Source organism: Chiloscyllium punctatum, chromosome 37 (genome assembly GCF_047496795.1).
Source record: "Chiloscyllium punctatum isolate Juve2018m chromosome 37, sChiPun1.3, whole genome shotgun sequence".
Lineage (NCBI taxonomy): Eukaryota > Metazoa > Chordata > Chondrichthyes > Orectolobiformes > Hemiscylliidae > Chiloscyllium > Chiloscyllium punctatum.
The window spans coordinates 3,420,494-3,435,727 of record NC_092775.1 but is presented as its reverse complement, the minus strand read 5'-3'; the positions used below and the strand labels follow the sequence as shown (position 1 = coordinate 3,435,727).

The 15,234-nt window shown below is 43.8% G+C and overlaps 1 protein-coding gene across 6 annotated transcripts in view; it reads right to left on the bottom strand.

The window, feature by feature from the left end:
* tox2 (TOX high mobility group box family member 2) overlaps positions 1-15,234 on the bottom strand; it is a 217,163-nt gene that overhangs the window by 29,816 nt on the left and 172,113 nt on the right. For all 6 annotated transcript variants that reach the window (XM_072556123.1, XM_072556127.1, XM_072556128.1 and 3 more), the window contains one exon: positions 7,953-8,198. In XM_072556123.1, coding sequence (XP_072412224.1) covers positions 7,953-8,198 — 246 coding nt within the window. The remainder of the gene's footprint in view (positions 1-7,952; positions 8,199-15,234) is intronic.

Sequence of the window (15,234 nt, the reverse complement as noted above, 5' to 3'; positions counted from 1 at the left end):
GTGAAACACTGTTGATAATTCCTGATTTCTATTTAAATGTGTGGGTTTCTTTGGGTTGGTGATATCATTTCCTGTGGTGATGTCATTTCCTGTTCGTTTTCTCAGGGGGGTGGTAGATGGGGGTCTAACTCGATGTGTTTGTTGATAGAGTTCTGGTTGGAATGCCATGTTTCTAGGAATTCTCGTGCATGTCTCTGTTTGGCTTGTCCGAGGATGGATGTATTGTCCCAATCAAAGTGATGTCCTTCCTCATCTGTATGTGAGGATACTAGTGAGAGAGGGTCATGTCGTTTTGTGGCTAGTTGATGTTCATGATCCTGGTGGGTAGGACAAACAGGCAGAAAACTAGCCACCAGGATACATGAACACCAACTCGCCACAAAACGACATGATCCTCACTCACTAGTATCCTCACATACAGATGAGGAAGGACACCACTTTGATTGGGACAATACATCCATCCTCGGACATGCCAAACAGAGACATGCACGAGAATTCCTAGAAACATGGCAGTCCAACTGGAACTCTATCAACAAACACATCGAGTTAGACCCCATCTACCACCCCCTGAGAAAAAGAACAGGAAATGACATCACCAACCCAAAGAAACCCAAACATATAAATAGAAAGCAAGAATTATCAACAGTGCTTCACCTGGAGGCCCACTGATGATGTTACCTAGTAGGGTGACGAAATGTCTGGAAATGAACCTTCCAGCTCAGTGAGCAAACCTACATCCAGAACACTCAAGGAGCTCGAGGCCATCCAAGACAAAGCAGCCACTTGACTGGCATCACATCCACAAACATTCACAAGCATCCAATCCCTCCACCAATATATAATGCCCACAGTAATCTTCAAGTAGCATCAACTTGTACACATCAAGATACAAGACACAGTCCAGCACCTGACCAAGGCTCCTTAAACAGTAAACCTGTAAGCTCGACCACAGGGAATGAGATACATCAGAACACCACAACCTCACGTTTCCATCTAAGTCATTCCCTATCCTGACTGTGGATTGTATCGCTATTCCCTCATTATTGGTGAATCATAATCCTGGAATGTTCTCCCGAACAGCATTGTGGTGTTCCTATACCACATGGACTGGGAGTTCAGACAAGCAGTTTGGCGGCTAACTATCAGCCATCATTAACCCATTCATTTTGAGCTGCAATCCCTCGAACAGTCAGTGGGCATTTTCCATCAATTCAGCTCTGTCCTCTTGTGCAGTGTGAATGCTGCTTTCCTGTTAATTTGGTATTTCTTGCCAATCATCCTGATGAGTACAAGATGGAAAATATAGACAAAATGTACCTTTCTTTCAGTAATACTCAGGTTCTGCACAAACAAGTGACTATCTGAATTTTCACTTAATACACTGTGTAAAGGGTAAAGCCCCATCAGGCTGTTCTCATGTTAGAGAGAGGGGGAGGGGACTGGTTTAACCTGGGGGTCAGCATGCCTCAGGTGAGGGGAGAGGTTGAGGGTGAGGTAACCTCAGCCAGTGCAGGAATAGAACCCACACTCTGTATCAGACACCAGCTGTCCAAGTGACCAGCAGTGGCTGAGGGATTGGCCAATCAAAATAAACTGCAATTTGCCCCAAACTAGTTTTTTTAAAAACTAAAACAATGTCAACAATGGTCTTTATCAAATGATGAGGTTGCAGGGTTTTAAATATTTATTTTATGGGGAGGTGTAATATTGAGTGTCCACCATCAGAGGGCAATGTTGTTGTGGATTGTCTAAAGAAGCTCCTCATGAATCTTCTCAGAGTTTTCAGGGGAGCCCAGTCAATGAGAAACCCTTCCCCCCAGTTCCAGTGAAAGAAGGAAGTGGGAAAATATATTAAACTAACACAGAACCTTAGTTACATCTCACAGGTGCACATTTATTGTTTCAGTACCATATTTTAAAATGTACAGGGGGGCACAGGGGGAATAGACTCACAAGAGTGAACTGAGAGAGAACAGGGTTTCTCTAGCAAACATTAAGGTTGAGGTTTGGAGATGCCGGTGTTGGACTGGGGTGTACAAAGTTAAAAATCACACAACATCAGGTTATAGTCCAACAGGTTTAATTGGAAGCACATTAGCTTTCGGAGCGATGCTCCTTCATCATGTGATAGTGGAGGGCTCAATCTTTTTTTTCAATGTATAATTTCAGTTACATCACACTGTAAATTTTTGCTATAAATTCTGTGTTAGGATTGAGCCCTCCAGTATCACCTGATGAAGGAGTGTCGCTCCGAAAGCTAATGTGGTGTTGTGTGATTTTTAAGGTTGAGGAGTGACTTTATGGAGGTCTTTAATACAATGAATCTGTTTGACAGGTAGATGAGGGGAGGATCTTTCCATTTACGGTGACCCTAATAAATCAAACAGGGAATTCAGGATAAACCCTCCCCCCCCCCCCACACCAGCCCCCCCCCCCCCCCCTCCCCCGGGGTGGGGTAATGAGTAATAAGTTTTCCCAGGGAATGGGTGAGGTGAATACTATGGATACATGTTAGGGAAAAGCTGGATAAATACATGTGGAAGGGAGGGACAGAAGGGATAGGGTGAGGTGAGGAGTGGGTGGGAGAAAGTACAGGAGAATGGAGCAATGGAGCAGGATGTGTTGTTTCTCTATAAAACAGCATAACCTGAATTGTTGAACCCCAATCCATTCAACCCCGCCCCACAGCCTGAATCAGTTAGGATTATATTCACTGGAGTTCAGAATATTGGGGGGGGGGGAGCACTGATAGAAACCTAGAACATTCTAACAGGATTAGACAGGATAAACACAGAAAGGATTGATGAATTGATTTATTCCCATGTGTACCAAAGTACAGTGAGAAGCTTGGTTTGTGATAGATCATGGGAAGCAAGGATATACAGATCTGAGAGATTTAGATATGTAGGGTACATTGCACAGGCTGCAGAGGAGAGATGAACATTTGCAAGATAAGCATTATTGGAGGCTAGAGAGTCTATTCAATAGTCTAATAACTGCAGGGAAGGAGCTGTTCCTGAACCTGCTGGTGTGTCCATTCAGGTTCCTGATGACCAGAACTAGAGGTCAGAGTTTACAGAAATGAGGTAGGCTGTTTAGGACCGAGATAAGGAGATATGTCTTCACCCAGTACGTGGGGAGCCTGTGGAATTCTCTGCCACAGAAACGGTTTGAGGCCCAAGTCACCGAATATATTCAAGAAGGAACCAGATAACAGTTCTTTGGCCTAAAGAGATCAAAGGGTATGGGGGAGAAAGCAGGAACAGGGGTCTGGGTTGGATGATCAGCCACAATCATATTGAATGGGGGAGCAGGCTCGAAGGGCCGAATGGCCTACTCCCGCTTGGATTTTCTATGTTTTGATCTAGCGTCAAATCATTGAGCTTTGTCCAGGATTGCCGTGGATGGGAAGTGGCCTGTCTCCTCATTCTGAAATAAGACGCTGAGTGAAGTGGTGAGGGATAGGACAAAGCTAAGCTGGACTTGGGCCATGTGAGAGGTCATTAACCCTCCTGGAGCTACATTATACATTCAGGTATATAGTATATCTTACCACAGATTTCTTTCTGAAACTCTGCTGTGTGTTCCCTGGAGGCTTTTCTAACAGTATTACATGGCGACAGTAGTTTAATTAATCATCTGGTGGGCTAACAGTCTCCAATAATTAAAACTGATATCTCATGAATATGGAAATCATAAAATGAAGGCTAATTGCAAATGCTCCTTAAAAAAATGTAACACGCAGCAACTTCCTAAGTCTGGACTCTTGGGAAGATGGGAATGTTGTTGAAGTGGAGAGCTGAGGAACTGCCGTCTTACCTCGTAGAATGTGCTGGCTACAAGTGAGGCTCAAACTGAGACGGCTGCAGCTTTAAAGAGGAAATTGGATCAATATCTGATGGATGCAGAAACGCAAAGATATAGAGGGGGGAGGCAGTAGTGGAGTGGTCATGTCACTGCGCTAGTGATCCAGAACCCCAGGGTAATGCCCTGATAACATGGGGGTTTGATGGTTAAAACTTGAATTCAATTTAAATATAGAGAGCTGATCTAATTGTCCGCGAAAAGTGAATCAAAGCTTAAGGGGAGAATGTAGTGAGGGAACATGAGGAATGCCAGACCAGCTTTGATCATATGGAATGGCATAGCAGACTCAAGGGACTGAATGGCCTACTCCTGTTTTGATGTCTAATGATGACTGTGAATCCATTGCTGATTGTCATAAAAACCCATCTGGGTCACTAATGTCCTTTAGGGAAGGAAACTGCCATCCCTACCTGGTCTGGCCTACATGTGACTCCAGACCCACAGCAATGTGGTTGGCACTTAACTGCCCTCTGGGTAATTAAGGATGGGAAATAAATGCTGGGCCTAGCCAGTGACACCCTCATTCTGTGTATTAATTGAAAAGAAAAGAGATCGCAGGACAGATTACTCCTTTGGAATGCTCCTGTAAGGAGATAGTATTGACACAATGGGATGAAGGGCCATCTTGAGTGCTTTGAACCTCTGTAGTTTTGTTCTGGATGACTTTAGACCATTTCAACCATTGTCCATGTCTAAACAAAGTCAGTGATTTTCAGCAGGTCAGCCAATCAGTGCAGCATCACGAATGGTGCCCGATCCTTTGCTTTGCCAGTGACGAATGTAAGCACCACAGTGTGCTTCCTGACACTTGGAAGGGAGAGACACTGAGACTCTGTGCAGCAGACTGAATATTCAAATAATCCAGAGATTTATCTTTGCACCAGTCCCACTCAGTCACTGAGACCAGCCACGCCCACCCCTATAGTAAAGCCTGAAGCTGTCCTATCTCCGTTTGCTGTATGAACACTCAGGACCGCCTTTGGACCCCATGCTTTTCTGATAGGCCTGCCCTTCTTGTCTCTGTAAAAATCCAATGCTCTTCTGACCATTATTTTCACCAGATCCTTTCTGTCCATCACCCCGGGTCTACTCCTTGCTGACCAACATTGGCTGCCAATGCACCAGTGCTTCCAATCTGAAATTCCCACTCTCATTTTCAAACAGCTCCCTGCTCTTGTACCTGTGTCCGATGCTGCAGCTGTCTGGAATTCTGACATTCCTCTACCTGTAGTCTTACAAACATCCTCCACTCCATCGTTAGTGTCCATGTTCCCAGCTGCCTGGGACCCCTGTATTCTGGAATTCCCTGACAAAGCCTCTTAGTCTCTCTATCTTGCTCAACCTCTTCAAAATATTTCTTAAAATTGGACTAACACCTGGAATGGGCTGGTTGTCTGCAGAAGATGGACATGACTTGGTTTATATCGATTGGGGTTTAGAGGAGTTGGAGGTGACTTGATTGAAACATAGAAGGTCCTGAGGGATCTCACAGCAAATCTAGAACTTAGGGTCACTGTTTAAAAACAAAGGGTAATTCATTTATGACAGAGATGGGGAGGATCGTTTCTCTCAGATGGTTGTGGATCTTTGGAACTCTCCATGTAAACACGGGAAGCAAATTCCTGGAAGACTTTTAAGGCAGAGGTGACTAGCTTATGATTAAACAAGAGGGTTGAAGGGAGTAGGGCCAGCCAGGGACGTGAATTTGAGTTTACAATCAGACCACCCACAATCCTGTAGAATGGAAGCAATGGCATAATGGTACCATCACTAGGCCCCCTGGTCTGGATAATATCCAGGATTCACATCCTACCATGTCAGATTGTGAATTCAATTTTTTTAACAAGTCTAGGATTAAGTGTCTAATGGTGACCATGATGGAATCATTATTAAAGAAACTATCGCTGATTGTTGTAAAAATCCATCTGTTCACTAACATCCCTGAGGAAAGGAAATCTGCCGTCCTCACCAAGTCTGACCTACATGTGACTCCAGACCCATAGCAATGTGGTTGACTGTTAACTGCTCTCTGGGTAATTAGGGATGGGCAATAAATACTGGCCTGGCCAGAGGTGCCTACATCTCGTGTATGGATAAAATAATGAATTGCCAACTCCTGCTCCCAACTTGTACAATTTTATCTGCCCTTTTGACCAAGTTTTTAATCGCCCTTCCTAATGTCTCCTCCCAGCCTTTTGTCAAATTTTGTTTGTGAATATTTCTATTGGATTGTTTTCCAACATTAAAGATGCTGTATAAAAGTGAATAACATGTATTGTATTATTTGTAGTAGAGTGTGTGCGTGTGTACGTGTGCATGTGTGTGTGTAAGTGCACAGGAGAGACAGACATTTTCCTAATCAGAATGATCACTGTCCTCTGTTGTTGCCCATGGTAACAAGAAAAAAATATTAATGTTGGCTTTTATAAGCAGACCCTTACTAACAAAGCAATAAAATGGAGAATATTAGCACTTAACCTAAATTTTCAGGACTCAGAGACTGCACACAGTCCTCTCTCTGTATTGGTAAATGATTTATTGGAGTGATGCTTCATTTACAATAAAGAGGAGCTGGAAATGAGAAAAGGTACATTACCCTGAGGACTGGGCTCCAATAAATGGATTCAAGGCAGAAAAAGGCTGTTACAGTGATGGAATATGTGTAGAAATCAGTTCATCCAGCTCCCCTTCTGTTCTGTTGTCTTAACTGTTGCTGGTCTCCAAAAGGTTGCTTTATTTTACATATAATTTGCATGAAACTTAAAACTGGGCCGTGTCCCTGTGTCAATGAAACTGGGGGGTGTGGGGAATGGGGAAAGGAGTGAATCACAGACCTGAGGGGAGCTCCCAAGCTTGGTTCATCAAACCAGAAATCGACTCACCTAAAAATGTCTTTTCATTCAGCATTTCAAATGAGGAATTATTACAGAAATATGTTATCTGACCTGACTTGTTTTCAGAAGCGGGTTTGAATTAAATAGTCAACACCCTATCAAGGGTCGAGAGAATGTAACAAGATCATATTTGCGGGGACATAGGAAATGGGAAATGAGAGCAGGGCCAAATTACCCAACCCCTCAAAGCTTATTTCATATTCAATTTAATCATCGCTGAACTTTGAACTCAACTTTGCAGGAATGTGCACTTACTGTCTGTATGGCACTGTCTCCAGGTAGGACTGTGCATATATTCATAGAGCAGTACAGCACAGGACAGGCCCTTCGGCCCACAATGTTGTGCTGAGCATTTATCTTAATCTAAGATCAACCAAACCTACACCCCCTGCAACTTACAGCTGTCTTTGTACTTGTCCAGCAGCTGCTTAAAGGTCCCTAATGTATCTGACTCTACTACCACCGCTGGCAGTGCATTCCATACCCACCACTTTCTGTATAAAAAACCCACCTCTGACATCTCCCCAAACCTTCCTGCAATCACCTTCAAATTCTGATCCCTCGTGACAGCCATTTTTGCCTTGGGGAAACGTCTCTGGCTATCCACTCTATCTCTGCCTCTCAATAACTTGTACCTCCCTATCAAGTTGCCTCTCACTCTTCTTTGCTCCAGTGAGAAAACCCAAGATCCCTCAACCTCTCTTCATAAGATATGCCCCTCCAGTCCAGGCAGCATTCTGGAAAATTTCCTTTGCACTCTCTCTAAAGCTTCCACATCCTTCCTATAAATGAGGCGCCCAGAACTGGACACAATATTCCAAATGTGGTCTAACCAGAGTTTTATAGAGCTGCAGCATAACCTCGCGGCTCTTAAACTTAATCCTCCTGTTAATGAAAGCCAAAACACCATATATGCCTTCTTAATAACCCTATCAACCTGGGTGGCAACTTTGAGGGATCTATCGGCATGGACCCCAAGATCCCTCTGTTCCTCCACACTGCCAAGAATCCCGTCTTTAATCCTGTATTCAGCATTCAAATTTGATCTTCCAAAATGAATCACTTGGCATTATCCAGGTTGAACTCCATGCTTGAAATCAATGTTTGAAATATTTCACACAAGCTTCCAAGAGAGATCCCACCAGCCCATCCCTCCTGCCCGCCAGTTCCTACGAAAGGGTTGACACTGACCATAGGTAGTTGGTTTGACAGCGGATGGCCATCCTGGCCCAGCATGTTGGATACCATGACTGCTGGGAGGTCGATGCCCTGGTAAGGGTACTGAGGAAGCAGCCCATTGGGAGGTACTGAATGACACAGTGAATGGTAACCCACATGAGGATCCATCAGATGAAGAAAGGATGGGTCTCCCAGGTTTGGAGGAGTGATTGGTGGAATCTCGTAGTCTTCATCACCAAGTCCCTGGCCAGCAAAGGACTACAAGAAGGAAAAAGAAAAGAAGTGACGATTTATAATAGAGCATATATCTGGAAATATCTTCACTAAGACAAAATTGTTTCAAATACAGAATTCCATAATTGAATTAAATTTAAAATTGTTCAATGTTTAAAAATATCTAAAGGAATAGAGCTTTAATTTTTAAAAAATCCATTAATGAGATGAAGATGTCACTGGCTGGGTTATCCTTAACTGCCGCTTGACTTGAGTGACTTGCCCGGCCATTTCAGAGGGCACTTAACAGGCAACCACATTGCTGTGGGTCTGGAGTCACGTATAGGCCAGATCAGGTAAGGAGGGCAAAGTATTAGAATCTCTATCTCTGAAGCAGAAAGACTAAGTTCAAGTCTCACCCATGCAAGAGGTGTGTCATAACACATTGATTGTTTTAAATTTCATACGAAGAAAAAGAATGTTTTTGTTTCTTTGAAATTTTCATTGAGTAAAAAATGTAAAAACTGAAAGAACTGTGGATGCTGTACATCAGAGACAAGAATAGAAATTGCTGGAAAAGCTCAGCAGGTCTGGCAGTATCTGTGGAGAGAAATCAGAGTTAATATTTCAGGTCGAGTGACCCTTCCCCAGAATGTCCCAAGGAAGGGTCACTCAGCCCAAAACATTAACTCTGTTTTCTCTCCACAGATGCTGCCAGACCTGCTGAGCGTTTCCAGCAATTTTTGTTTTGAATAAAACATGTACCAGTGCAAGATTTCTTATTCCATAACATTGCACACAGGAAATCAGAAATAAGCATACATATCAGGTGAAATGGATTCTAAATGTTGGATAATCATTGGACCCGATACACATTGTTAATCGGGTGCCATTTTTACCACTTTGTTCTTTGTGTTAATATATTCCCATTAGAAATGTCTAGAAACAGCCTCTGTAAATGCACCAGTACCTTGATCAGGGAAAGGTTGCAATCTCAGGGTGACATATATTCTTGTAATTCCCATTATAAATCTAGACTTAAGAATTTAAAATGGATCACAACAGAAGCATACAAAATAAGATAGTTAATATAGGAATATTAGGAGGAGAAGTCATGCTCCAGCCATTCAAAGTTACGTGCACACAGTTCTGGGCACTGCAACATTGCAAATACAAACTGGTCTTGAGCAGAGTGCAGTGTAAATTGGCCGGAATGATACCTAAGTGCAGTGTTAAATCACAAAGAGAACACACAAACTAGGGGTGTATTTCCTGGAATTTTAGTAAGTTAACGAGTGATTGGGTTGAAGATTTTTAAGATCTTAAGGCCAGTTGATAGTGTAAATCAGGAGAAGTTGCTTAGGAAGCCACGGATGAGGAGACTGTCCGAATTTTGGAGACTGTCTTTCAGGAGTGAAATTAAAAACATTTGTGCACACCGAGGGGGTAGTTTAAATAATCCACAAATATCAGTTGATATTAGATGAATAGAGTTTTGTTAGTCAAAGATATTAAGGGACATTGAACAAAGGTGTGGAAATGGGAGTTGGCACACAGATCAGTTATTACCTAAATAGCCTCCACTATTCCAACATTCCTAATGTTATTGCAAATCAGCCTTATTCATGGCAATACATTGAGAATATTTTTTATCATCCCTTGTGGGTGCACCACAGTTGTTTTTTTTATTGTAAAACATTGAGGGAATAACTTGTTGAGAAAACTGTGGTACAAACTGGTGAAATGATGTGTGTGGCTGTACAGGAATTAAACCACTTCCGGATTGTGAGGCTGTGTAACTGCCCGAGGTCGTGGTCTGAGGTTATTTCTTAAATTGATATTTCCTCAGAAACCCCACAATGATTCACATTCGATCTGCAGAATCCAGATTATAAGCAGCAATCTAATCCTTCTCAAATCATTCCTTTCCGATTTCTGTGCCTGACTTCAATGGTGTGTTATTATTGTGAAATGGACAGGCAAATGAATTGTGTTGAATCTCTGCTTGTGGAAGGGCACTTGGGATTCACATCTTTTGTGCTTGACAGATTGAGGCGCACTACATGAGAATGAAAACCTTTCACTCCTTATGTAGGTGTGTCCACATGTTCCAACAGACAGTTCTTGGTCAATTAGGAGAGAAATGACAAGTTAGTACTTGCAGAGAAGGGACTGAAAAAGTGCCCGACTACAGGCAACATTGATGAGAGAGATGGACACATGGGAAAGAGTAAGGAAACATCTGGGCGGTGCTTCGGCTTTGTTTTAGACTGAGACTATTCCTCAAAAGGATATATGCTGTAACTGAGCACTATTTTCAGAAGCAGCATGAGGGAGGGTGGCTCTAATGTCAAAGACTCTTGACCTGACGAGACAAAATATCATCCGAATGGTGTTGCTCAAGTGTGAATCTATCAGTGAGGGCCTCGTGTTCCTGATCACAGACAACCCACATCTATACAATGCCTGATTTTCTGGTGTTGCTCACTGACCGCTGCTCTGGAGCAGGGAATTCTAGTCGATTCCCATCTTTTGGCCCCAGGAGACATCTGGGTTTACTGACAACAGGAATCAAGGAATAAGCCTAACCCCTCCTTTTGTCTGAGACTCAGGGCAGAGTTTTCCTATTTTGCAGTTCGAGAGTTTTTTGTCGAATCAGCTTCACGAAAGGTCCACCAGGCTCAGAGTGACTCCCTCTCATTATCTGCCACTCATCACCTCCACGATAATCAGCCAGGCCCCTGGGTACCACTCTTCAGAGAATCGTGTGGTGGGGGGGGAGGAGGTGGGTATACTCACCTTCCCTGGTACCCTCCAGCGTTCACGCCTCTGGCACCATCTCGATAGCCCAGCTGGGGAACACATCAAACACTGCGATGCAGGAACAGCCCCTCCCTCTGTTCCAACCAAGGAGATGTCCCAGGGAAAGGGAAGCTCAGAGCCTGCTCCATGGACAGGGACCTGGAGGTTGGGATGGACAGCTGCTGGAGAAGAGGCCAGGACCTTTTCCTGTGGAGCACCACAGGAGGCCAGAGCCTCTGAGCCAGTCAGCTTGGATCCAGACTCCAACCTGGGTCGGTCCCTGCTGAGACCCAGGACAATCAGGACAAGTAGCAGACCAGGAGCAAGGTCACTGACCTTCCACACTCAGTAAGGGGAAGGGTCACTACCATCTCTCTCTCTCTCTCTCTGTCTTTCTCTGTCTCTGTCTCTCTCTGTCTCTCTCTGCTCGTTCCCACTCCTTCACTGGGACATCACTCACTGATACTCCCTCCTCACACCTCTCCCTAATCCTCCTGCACTCCCCCTTTCACTACAGAACAGTACTACAAATTTATTTTAAAAACAAAGTTAAGAACTAAGTAATTAAAACAGAGAGGCCAGATCAGGCAACATGTCGTGGCCTGTATGATGTGAGAGATGGTGAACCCCGTTGGGGTTCAGGGTGACCACAGCTGGAATAAGTGCTGAGTGCCTGAGGAACTCCGGCTCCAAGTGTATGAGCCGCAGTCTAAGCATCGAACTCTGCCACACATCAGGGAGGGGGAAAGAGTTACTTGGATGCTGTGTTTCAGGAGGCAGTTACATCCCTTACATTAACTACCTCAAATCCAGTCAGTGATCAGGGACAGGAGACTGCGACTACCAGCCAAGCAGGTAGAGGGATCCGGGAGGTAATGATGAAGGAGCCTCAGCTCTTGAGCTTGTCTGACAGGTTTGAGATTCTTGCCCCATGGGGGAGAGAGTAGGGGCTGCAGGGAGGATGAACAAACTGACCGCAGCAACAACATACAGGGAGTCATTCAAGAGGTGGGAGAAAAGAGAAATGATTTTGTGACCAGGGAGAGTATAGTCAGGGGAATAGGCACTGTTCGCTGTGGCCAGGATCGAGAGTCCCAAATACTGTGCTGCCTACTTAGTGCCCTGGTTCAGGATGTCTGATCTGGGCTGCAGAGGATCTTGGAGTGGGAGGGGGAAGATCCAGTTGTGGACCATGTAGGTACCAATGATATTGGCAGGAAGAGGAAAAAGATTCTGCTGAGGGAATATGAGTAGCTCAGACTAAATTAAAAAGCCGAACCAGAAAGGTAACTGTTGCTGGGTTACTACCTGCACCACAAACAAATTGGCAAATTTTAGGGAACTTAAGCAGTTGAGGTGGAGAAGTTGTTTCCCCTTTTGGGAGAGTCTTGGATCAGAGGATTTAAACTCAGTGTGAGGGGTGACCCATTTAAGACAGAGATGAAGAAGAATTTCCTCTCTCAGAGTGGAGTGAATCTGTGGAATTCTTTCTCATAGAGGGCTGTCGAGGCTGGCTCATTCAGGATATTCAAAGCTGAGAGACAGATGTTTAATCAGGAAGGGGAATCAAGGATTCTGGAGAAAAGACAGGAAACTGGAGTTGAGGGTTATTTAGTGTTGATTTACACTGTCTCTTTGTTTTGGATTTCCTTTCCTAGATAGCATGTAATCCACCTCTCATTCTTCTCTAGTCCAATGAGTACAAGCCCAAACTACTCAAGCCCACCTCACCAGACATGTCCTCCAGCCCTGGGGTAAGCTGTGTGCACCTTCTCTGGATTAGTGTTCTCTCAATTGATATTCATGTCTCACGTTAGTGAGGAAGAAGGAGGGTCATTCCCCACCAGGATAGCCCAAATATGGGGCAGAGTTATACTTTAAGTCTTTTTTAAATTCACTCTTGGGATGTGGGTAATGCTGGTTGGTCCAGCATTTATTGCCCACCCCTAGTTGCCCCTTGAGAAGGTGGGGTGAGCTGCCTTCTTGACCCACTGCAGTCCATGTGCTGTGGATTGACTCTCAATGCCCTTGGGGAGGGAATTCCAGGAGTTTGACCCAACAACAGTGAAGGAACGATGATATATTTCCAAGTCAGGATGGTGAGTGGCTTGGAGGGGAACTTGCAGGGGTTTCTGTTCCCATGTATCTGCTGCACTTGTCCTTCTAGGTGGAAGTGGCCGTGGGTTTGGAAGGTGCTGCCTGAGGATCTTTGGCGAATTTCTGCAGTGCATCTTGTAGATGGTACACACTGCTGCTACTGAGCATTGGTGTGGGAGGGAGTGGATGCTTGTGGATGTGGTGCCAATCAAGTGGCTGCTTTGTCCTGGATGGTGTCGAGCTTCTTGAGTGTTGTTGGGGCTGCCTCCATCCAGGCGAGGGGGGAGTATTCCATCACATTTCTGATTTGTTGTGGTTTTATTTTCATTGAATGCATACAGGGCAGGAATTAAATGAGTCATTGCTAGCATTGTAACTCACACGTTGGATTGAGGGACGCGAGTTCCAAAAATGGCAGAATTCTAAAGTTATTTTTGTTGGTATGTGCCAAATGTTCCCTGCATGAGCAGAGCTTCAAATTGCTGACAACAAAAAGGGAAAAGCCTTGGTTTGTAATTCCACCAAGTTATTTCTCGAATCCTATTGAAGTACATATTAAAATGTCCAAATTTAAAATAAGAATGTTAAGAATCTAGCACAGGTAAATTATTCATCAGCATCAACACGTTGGCTTTTAAAGAAGTTAAAACACATTAAAAATTCTGGAAAACTAAAAACAATGAAGCAAAAAATTTAGCATTTAGCTAATCTGAACCTTCCAGATCAAATGAAAATGCATTAAAATTGTGGAGAAGTCAAAAACTGCAAAGAATTATCATGAATCCAATTAATTCAGAGATACAGGGGTTAGCTTTTAAAAAGGTGTTCTAAAAATGTTAGAACTTAAAACTATAGTGAACAATTATTATAATTACAGCAAATTCTGTCCGGAACAGCTGAAATTGAAGAGAATCGGTTCAGAATTCAGCTCCAGGCATTCTGAACAGGTTCTGCTCCTCACAAGACTTCACATCTGAGTAAATTATTTTGGAGCTGGTCAATCAAGGATTACATATTTTAAAAAGTATATGATTTGCCATGAAGCTGTCGAGTTTAATGTTTAGTGTACAGTACTGTCTCAGTATATCAAACTACCAAAATTATCTTTATTGATTTAAAATCAGGTTACTCGCAGGTCAAGAACAGAATATGAGTTTAAATGCTTATTTTTTTGTGGTAAACCTATTTCCAGTTTCACTAATAAAGCCAAAGCAGGTTACTAATCTTAAATACATTAAGGAGATCGGTTTAGTGCAAATAACAAAACAGGAGTTGGGAGGTCATGTTGCGGCTGTACAGGACATTGGTAAGGCCACTGTTGGAATATTGCGTGCAATTCTGGTCTCCTTCCTATCGGAAAGATGTTGTGAAACTTGAAAGGGTTCAGAAAAGATGTACAAGGATGTTGCCAGGGTTGGAGGATTTGAGCCACAGGGAGAGGCTGAACAGGCTGGGGCTGTTTTACCTGGAGCGTCGGAGGCTGAGGGGTGACCTTGTAGAGGTTAACAAAATTATGAGGGGCCTGGATAGGATAAATAGAGAAAGTCTTTTCCCCGGTAGTCCAGAACTAGAGGGCATAGGTTTAGGGTGAGAGGAGAAAGATATAAAAGAGACCAAAGGGGTTTCCTTTTCACACTGAGGGTGGTACATATATGGAATGAGCTTTCAGAGGAAGTGGTAGAGGCTGGTACAATTGCAGCATTTAAAAGAATCTGGATGGGTATATGAATAGGAGGGGTTTAGGGGGATATGGGCCGGGTGCTGGCAGGTGGGACTAGATTGGGTTTGGATATCTGGTCAGCATGGACGGGTTGGACTGAAGGGGCTGTTTCCATGATGTACATCTCTATGACTCTATGCTCCTGTTGTGCTGAGAGAGCGCAATGGCTTATGGAAGATTTTAGGTTTGTGTTTTTGCTAATGGATATTCCAATTCTGAAGCTCAGCGTCACTTTTTTCTGGCTGTTCACAGAACTTGGCTGTTGTTGGCTAGGTCAGCATTTAATCCCTGTCCCTAATTGCCCCTTGAGAAGGTGGGGGTAAGCTGCCTTCTTGAACCGCTGCAGTCCATCTGCTGTGGGTTGACCCACAATGCCCTTGGGGAGAGAATTCTAGGATTTTGACCCAGTATCACCAAGAGAACGGTAATATATTTCCAAGTCAGGATGTAGGTTAAAAACAA